General features: G+C 39.5%; 1 protein-coding gene across 1 annotated transcript; it reads left to right on the top strand.

Moving 5' to 3' along the window:
• The first annotated feature begins 944 nt into the window (after positions 1 to 944).
• Positions 945 to 6,533, top strand: LOC118060063 (lignin-forming anionic peroxidase). The gene is made up of 4 exons (XM_035073175.2): positions 945 to 1,240; positions 1,339 to 1,530; positions 5,755 to 5,920; positions 6,018 to 6,533. The coding sequence occupies exons 1-4, from the start codon at positions 1,034 to 1,036 to the stop codon at positions 6,401 to 6,403; spliced, it is 951 nt and encodes a 316-aa protein (XP_034929066.1). The 5' UTR covers positions 945 to 1,033; the 3' UTR covers positions 6,404 to 6,533.
• The last annotated feature ends 1,918 nt before the right edge of the window (positions 6,534 to 8,451 follow it).

Raw genomic sequence — 8,451 nt, forward strand, 5'->3', positions numbered from 1 at the left:
CAGGTAAAGAGATTGGGTCCTTAGGTTTGTTGGGTTTCCTAGTTAGTGGGCCAATAGTGAATTGTTGGGCAATTACTATATTGTTAAATAAAAATATTCTGTACTTTAAATTAATTTTTATGAAATCTAATTAAATGGTATCTAGTAGTGTATATTTGTACATATGGAAAAGTTATGTTAAATTTATTATTAAATTTTACGCTAAAATAAATAAAAAAAAACAAGAAAATTCAAAGTTGTATATCTTAATTTAGCTCCCACTAAAACACAGACCTTAATCACTTTATTACTACGTTAAATACAGGTTTAACCTTAACAGCAAATAATTGCTCTACAAAATCTAAAATCTAACATTTTTTTATCGTACTGCTAGTACGAGAAACAGTGAAACTAGTTACTGATGAATTGGTCTTAATTACTTGGGCTAATAAGGATGAGAGGGACCTAAATTGATGACTTTAGAAGACTCTTTCAAAATTAGACAGCCTCGTACAGCGATAATTCTGAACACACCCAGCCTTGAGAATTTATGGGTTTACTTTATTATGCTCATGGCATTTTTCTCAACAAAAACCTATGAAGGAGTAAACAAAAAAGAGGATGCTTGGTTTTTTTTCCCCGCCATTAGGGAGAAGTTTCCAGGCATTTGTTAGAAAGAGTACTCTTTTTTCTTGCAAAAATACGGACACATCATAAAAATTATCCTTCAATCATCAGATGGAGAAATTAAGATTATGGCTTTGCATATTCAAACGAAAATTATTTATTTAATTAAATCATAATCTAGAGTTGAAACTCTCAACGACATGCAGACATCAAAATTGGACCATGGCAATACACGTTGTATCGTGGCAAGGGTTTTACCCAGACAAACCTTAATATAGTGTGCATGATCATGCTCTATAAATGGATGAGTTCCCCTGTATTCTTCTCCATCTTCAATCCTAACATCTTGTCTTAAACTACACTAGCTGGATTAGCTAGACATTTTGTGTGTGTAAGAACTTAGTGTTGCAATCAAGGTTGAGAGAAAATGGCTGTGAAAGTGGCAGCAGCTTTCATTTTTATGTTGTTTTTCTTGAGCACAGCATGCCAAGCAAAACTCTCCTCTGCATTTTACCACAAGTCGTGTCCTAACGCAGAAAGTGCTATCCGAACTGCCATCAGAACTGCAATTGCGAGAGAACGGAGGATGGCGGCGTCTCTCATTCGCCTGCACTTTCACGATTGCTTCGTGCAGGTATTTTGGAAACCATATATGGCAGCCATTGTTCCAGTCTAGTATTTAACTTCGATCTAGCAATTTACTTCATGAATTATTCCTTCTTTTTTTTTCAGGGCTGTGATGCCTCCATCTTGTTAGACGAAACTTCCTCTATCGAGAGTGAAAAGACTGCAGGAGCCAACAGGAAGTCTGCCAGAGGCTATGAAGTCATAGATAAAGCAAAATCTGAAGTAGAGAAGATATGTCCTGGAGTTGTATCTTGCGCGGATATCATTGCTGTGGCAGCAAGAGACGCGTCTGCTTATGTGAGTATACTGTTGGTGGGAGAAACCACTGGTGGTGGCTTTGAAACACTCAGAGGGGATAAAACACACTGTTTTATTACACAAAATCCAAAGCTTACAAATAAACACAAAAGCTTAAACAAATACACGCCCTCTCTCTCTCTTTCTCTTACTAGTGTTCCTCTCAATTCTCTCCACACAAAATAACATAACTGAGCATCCTATTTATACATAAATTCAGAATACGAAAATCTACTGTTCCAGGTGTGAAGGCGGCTGTTGACCGGCGGTGTGAAGGCGGCTGGCGGCTGCGGCTGGTGGCTGGCGGCTGGTCGGTGGTCGGTGGCTGGTGGCTGGTTGCCTTCCTTGACTGGAACCTTCTAGATTGAGTTTAATTATTCAACAAATCTCCCCTTTAAACTCAATCGAGGGATGTCATGCTAAGCATGAACTTTACTCTTCATTGCCTTCTTTCTGCTTGTAGCCTTTATCCACTAATTTGGCTTTCGTCTTGTAGACCCTTTTGACACCTATTGCTTTCTTCTTTTCTGGTGGGTCCTTATCTGCATGGAAACAAAATAGAGTTGTATCTTCCATAACCTGAGTGGTATCGTACAACTCTTCAAGATTCCGCATCTTTCTTGGTCCTTCTGACGAGGATGCTGATGGTGGTGTTGATAATGATGCTCCTGATGTGTTCCTCCTGTTGAATACAGGGAATCTGTGTACCGGACTTTGTGGTTCAGCTGCTGGTATAAACACTGGACTTTGTGGTTCAGCTGCTGGCACAATCGGTTCTTCTGCAGGTACAATCGGTTCTTCGACAAGTACTGTTGGTACTTCTTCACCTTCAAGGATCAAATCCATGTTGATCCATTTGACTGCTTCTTGATCACCATTCCATTCCCAAGATTTATCTTCTTCAAAGATAACATCTCTACTCGTAATCACCTTCTTCGTGATGGGATTATACAGCCTGTATCCCATCCTTCTTTCACCATATCCGACAAAGATGCATTTCTCGCTCTTATCATCGAGCTTTCTCCTTCTTGCATCTGGGATCTTTGCATATGCCACACAACCAAAGACTCGTAGATGAGTAACACTTGGTTTGTGACCACTCCATGCTTCTTCTGGAGTAATACCTTGCAAACTTCTGGTCGGGCAGCGATTCAACAGATACACTGCACATGATACAGCTTCAGCCCAGTATTGCTTGGGCAACTTCTTTGCTTTGAGCAAACTTCTGGCCATGTCAAGAATCGTGCGATTCTTCCTCTCGGCTACACCATTCAGCTGTGGTGTATAAGCTGGCGTTGTTTGATGTCTGATGCCTTGTTGTGTACAATAGGCTTCAAAGTCATTGGCTGTATATTCTCCTCCTTGATCAGATCTTACTGTTCTGATCGTATAACCAGTTTGCTTCTCCACAATTGCTTTAAAATCTTTAAAACAATTGAATACTTCTGACTTCCTCTTCAGAAAGTATATCCACGTCTTTCTACTAAAATCATCAGTAAAAGTGAGGAAGTACCTATTTTGTCCAGTCGACATAGGCGTTATCGGGCCACACACATCTGTGTGTACTAACTCCAGTGGCCTCTTTGCTCTCCAGTTGACTTCTTTGGCAAAACTGGATCTGTGATGTTTGCTGAGGACACAACTCTCACAGACTTCTTCTGGATGATCAATGTGAGGCAAACCTTTAACCATCTTCTTGCTTGCTAGCATCTTCAAACTCGTGAAATTCAGATGTCCAAACCTCAGGTGCCAAAGCCATTCTTCACTGTTGGTGATGGCGCTCAAACACCTTGTTGCATCATACTGGATGTTTAAAGGAAACATCCTATTCTTGTACATTTTCACGTAGGCCATTAATCTCCAATTGTTGTCTCTAATTGCTAGATGACAATTCTCCGAGTAAAAAGTATAGCCTCTCTCCAAAAGTTGACCTAAGCTGATTAGGTTCTGTTTTATGGCTGGGACATAATATACATCGGCGATGTAGCTGGAATCGCCATTCTTCATCTTGACTGGGATGTTGCCTTTACCTTTGAATGGAACCTTTGTGGTATCTCCAAAAGTAACTAGACCTTGCTTGGTCTCATCTAGATTACTAAATAACTCTCGGTAGCCGCACATGTGATTGCTGGCTCCAGTATCTAGATACCATATGTCCTCCTTTTTCTTATCAAGTCCTTGTTGGACAAGAAATGCAGTTTCTTCTCTGTCATCCTTCTCTACATAGTTAGCTTGCTCACGTATCTCCAACGGAGCTTTCCATCGGCATTCAGCGCTATAGTGCCCAAACTGATTGCAACTATAACATTTGATATTCCTCTTGTCACGGTTATTGTAACCGCCTCCTCTTCCTCTGGGAGTGAATGCTTGTTGTCCTCGGCCTCCTCTGGTGGTGTTTCTGCCACCTCTTCCTCTAAAACTTGTATTCCAAGAACCTCTTCCTTGGAATTGCTGGAATCCTCCTCTGGATTGTTGACTTCCTCCTTGAGTGGTGTAGCCACTTGATGAAGTCTCCCCTTGCTCATATCTGTCCTTGAGAGACAGCTTTGCTTGTAAGGCATGCTCAATTGCCTTATCTCCATTTCGCTTTACAATCTTCTGCTCATGAGCTTGCAAAGAACTCATAAGCTCATCAACCGTCAACTTGTCCACATCTTTGGACTCTTCAATTGCGACAACAACAAAATCGAATTTTGGATCTAGGGATCTCAAAATTTTTTCAGTAATTCGAGCATCGATGATGGCTTCTCCATTTCTCCTCATCTGGTTGACTATCACCATAATTCTTGTGTGATAATCAGAAATAGACTCCGAGGACTTCATTTGCAATAACTCAAATTCTCCTCGCAAAGATTGAAGACGAATCTTCTTGATTCTGTCAGCACCTTTGTATTTCTGTTGGAGAGCCTCCCATATATCATGTGATGTTTCAGCGGAAGCTATGATCTCGAATGTATCTTCATCAAGACCTTGGTAGATGATGGTCTTGGCTTTGTTGTCCTTCTTTCTGTTGACTTTCAAGGCTTGCTTCTGTGCCTCTTGTAAAGCATCTTCTCTTTCTTTGGACTCTGGTTCATCATAACCAGTTTGTACAATATCCAAACACTCTTGTGACCCAAGAAATGCCTTCAATCTGATGCACCAACTATCATAGTTGTCTTTGGTCAGCTTAGGGATGAGTGTATGTGTACCTTCTGTAGTCATTTTGCTCTTTTAATGACTATATCGCCTTCTGGAAGCCGAATTTGGCCAAACGGACACTGTAGATCGATCCGGAATGGTCCAAATAGTAGGGAACCGGTCTGACTTTGTTGAAATCGGGTCCGAAAATGGGTGAACCGGTCAAAAAACCACTTCTGTACGGCGGGCGGTTCGCTGGGTTGAACCGGGAATATTCTGTGGAATATTCTCGCGGCTTGGCTCAGACTGGAACGCGGCTCGGCTCGGCTCGGAGTGCGGCGCGGCTTGTGGCTCGGCTAGGACTCAGCGTGAACGGCTCGGCGCGGCTTGAATATGGCGCGCGTGCACGTCAGTCGTCTTCAACCTCTGGCGCGCGTGGCTGCGCGTGGTCTTCTGGGCAGAATCTTCAGGAGGCGCGTGTGAGCTACCTCATCCTCCGATCAGGCTGATTCTTGCGGAAGTGAGTTCGTCTTGATGAGCTCTACACTGTGGAATGATCAAAACTTGTTTTTGACAATTTTGAAAATTCGGATATACCCCAAAACTCTTCTGTTTTCCGGCGAACGGGGCTCTGATACCAATTGTTGGTGGGAGAAACCACTGGTGGTGGCTTTGAAACACTCAGAGGGGATAAAACACACTGTTTTATTACACAAAATCCAAAGCTTACAAATAAACACAAAAGCTTAAACAAATACACGCCCTCTCTCTCTCTTTCTCTTACTAGTGTTCCTCTCAATTCTCTCCACACAAAATAACATAACTGAGCATCCTATTTATACATAAATTCAGAATACGAAAATCTACTGTTCCAGGTGTGAAGGCGGCTGTTGACCGGCGGTGTGAAGGCGGCTGGCGGCTGCGGCTGGTGGCTGGCGGCTGGTCGGTGGTCGGTGGCTGGTGGCTGGTTGCCTTCCTTGACTGGAACCTTCTAGATTGAGTTTAATTATTCAACATATACAATCAATCCACCTCTTTATATCTTTTGTTTGCATTTCAAGTTACAAATTCAGGATCGTTGATGAGTTTTAAAAAATGTGGCAGGTGGGTGGTCCATCTTGGGCAGTGAAGCTTGGAAGAAGAGACTCAACTACAGCAAGTCCAGCTTTAGCCATCACAGAACTACCTGCCTTCTCTGACGACCTGGGGAGGCTTATTTCTCGCTTCCAGCAGAAAGGCCTCACTGCGAGGGACATGGTTGCTTTGTCAGGTTGGAACCTGTAACAGATAAGAAGCCTTAGTTATGATCATTATGATGATGATGAATATTAATTCCTGATGCTAAAATCATTCATTTTGCGATGCAGGTTCGCATAGTCTAGGACAGGCTCAATGCTTTACATTCCGTGACAGGATACACAGTGACAATAACATCGATGCTGGGTTCGCTAGCACTCGCAAGAGGCGTTGTCCACTTGTTGGTAGCGACTCAACTTTGGCTCCGCTCGATTTGGTCACACCCAATTCTTTTGACAACAATTACTTCAAGAACTTGATGCAAAAGAAGGGTCTCCTTCAATCAGATCAAGAACTTTTCAGTGGAGGCTCCACAGACAGCATTGTCTCAGAATACAGCAGGAATCCGGCGAAATTCAGCTCTGATTTTGCATCTGCCATGATCAAAATGGGAGACATCAGTCCACTCACTGGATCAGCCGGGCAGATAAGGAGGATTTGCAGTGCTGTCAACTAGTTTTTCTTTTTCTAGAAATCATTCGCTTAATTAAGTGTGCAGAGGCATGTCTTAATTATTTTATCAATTGTTCTTTCTTCAAATTTGTCAAGTATAACTTAATAATAAAGAAAATTCGTTTCATTGCTTATCATTTTCGTCTTTTGACGGTCTTCATCATACCCTCTCGTCTGGATCCTAGCTAGGAGCTAGTACTCCTCAGGCCTTTTGGCCTTTAATCAGTGGAATTGATTGTTCAAGAACAAGAGAAACAAAAGATTGAAGAACGCTCATAGCTAGATTATTTTTGCCTTTCAATTTTAAAGACGGGTCTCAGAGTATTCCACTTGGGTCCCCCTTGAACATGCATGCATGGTCCAATTAACCCTTACCTTTGAATTTCTGCCTTCAATCATGAAAATGAGTACCCTTTTGTCTTCATTTTTTGTTTCAAATTTTAATGATGGTTTTTTATTGGATAATATTTGCTTGATGGGGATGAATTATACCAAATTTTCAAGGAAGTGACAAAGTCATTGTCTGAATTATATAAATTTCCTAATCAGGTCTTTACTATAATCTATTAAATTGTTGTTAATGTTTATTTTAAATAGGTACATGCATGATATTTTTATCATCTCGAGACTCGCAATATTTATAAAATAAAAAAATATGAAAGAAAATTGAAATTTTAAAATAAAACAAAAAATTAAATGAAAACTTAAGATGTAAATATTATGGGAGGAAAGATCTCCGTTCAATTTTTGAAAATTTTTATAGGTGGTTTCAATTTTTTTTAGATGTTCCAATTTCTTATATATTTTTTTTTTAAATTAATTTTTATTTTTTTTAATTATGTTTAAGAGATGTTTTTTGCTTGAAAAGGGACAACAAATAAAATAAAAGATACGAATGTACAAGAACATGTGATAGTGATTTTGTTTTTTTTTTTTAAAAAAAGAGTACATAGTAAAATATACCCACATTATATATATCCCTATATATATACATAGTAAAATATTAATTAAACTAAGATTTAATTAAAATTGAAGAGAGAAGAAATCAAAACACAAAACAAATATATATAAATTCAATCAATATTTAAAACAGACGAAAAAAAAAATGACAATTAAAAGAAGGGAGCTTTAATAAATAAACATTCCAACACTTGCAAGCATGAATAAAGAAACATAATTAAGGCCGGGGTAGAGACGGAGTATACCAGTTCCCATGAGATGAATTGATTAGGAAAATGGTTAAGATATCACTTTCGAGAAATGACTTTTCTCCTTTGTTTTTTTGTGGTAAAAAGGCAAGAAATCAATTAAATATCTAACTTTTCTTAGGATCACTGTCGCCAACATTCATTTCATGTAGCTGCTGTGTAAGATCAGTTCTGATGACCAATGGCTGCGAAGGCTATACACGCTGAAAACTCTGCCATTCCTCTAGTGAGCTAGTACAATAAGAGGGAAACTACTCAGTGAAGAATTGTAACCTAAGAGAGTTGTTACCACACCTAACCTTGAAAAAAATCTTGGGTTTACTAATTCTATTGGCATTTTTCTGACCAAACCCTATGAAAGAGCAATCCGAGGAGGCTGCTTGGAATTCTCTTGAAAGAAATTGGTTGCTTGTAGCTTTGGTTATCTACTTAAAACAATCATTAGATGCCGAAAAACAAAGGAGAAATAGGCATTGTGTTCTCTTGTCAACATTAATGTCGTTACGCTTATTAAGACAATATAAATATTTATGCCGCCTTGAAGATTATTTCAGAGTAAGAAAATGACATGAAGGGAACTTGGCTTTTGACAATACATATAGTAACTTAACAGAATTTCTTTTTTTAATTTATATCGTAGTCTAGACTCTTAAAGCCATGCAGACATCAAAATTGAACAATGATTTACACGTTATCCCACAGTTTTTACTGAAACAAATCTTAATTAATTAATGAGCTTAAGTAATCATGCATCCTCTATAAATGGATGAGTTCCCATATGCATTCTACTCCATCTTCTATCTTAACTCTCTCCATTCTAGCATCTTGTGTTAAACTACACTAG

This window comes from Populus alba, chromosome 10 (genome assembly GCF_005239225.2).
Source record: "Populus alba chromosome 10, ASM523922v2, whole genome shotgun sequence".
Classification (NCBI taxonomy): Eukaryota; Viridiplantae; Streptophyta; class Magnoliopsida; order Malpighiales; family Salicaceae; genus Populus; species Populus alba.

Bases quoted from the DNA above. Each gene is read 5' to 3' on its own strand.
- LOC118060063 (XM_035073175.2), top strand. From the start codon at position 1,034: ATGGCTGTGAAAGTGGCAGCAGCTTTCATTTTTATGTTGTTTTTCTTG. The intron at 1,241-1,338 runs GTATTTTGGAAA...TTTTTTTTTCAG, and splicing joins TTCACGATTGCTTCGTGCAG to GGCTGTGATGCCTCCATCTT. The intron at 1,531-5,754 runs GTGAGTATACTG...AAAATGTGGCAG, and splicing joins CAAGAGACGCGTCTGCTTAT to GTGGGTGGTCCATCTTGGGC.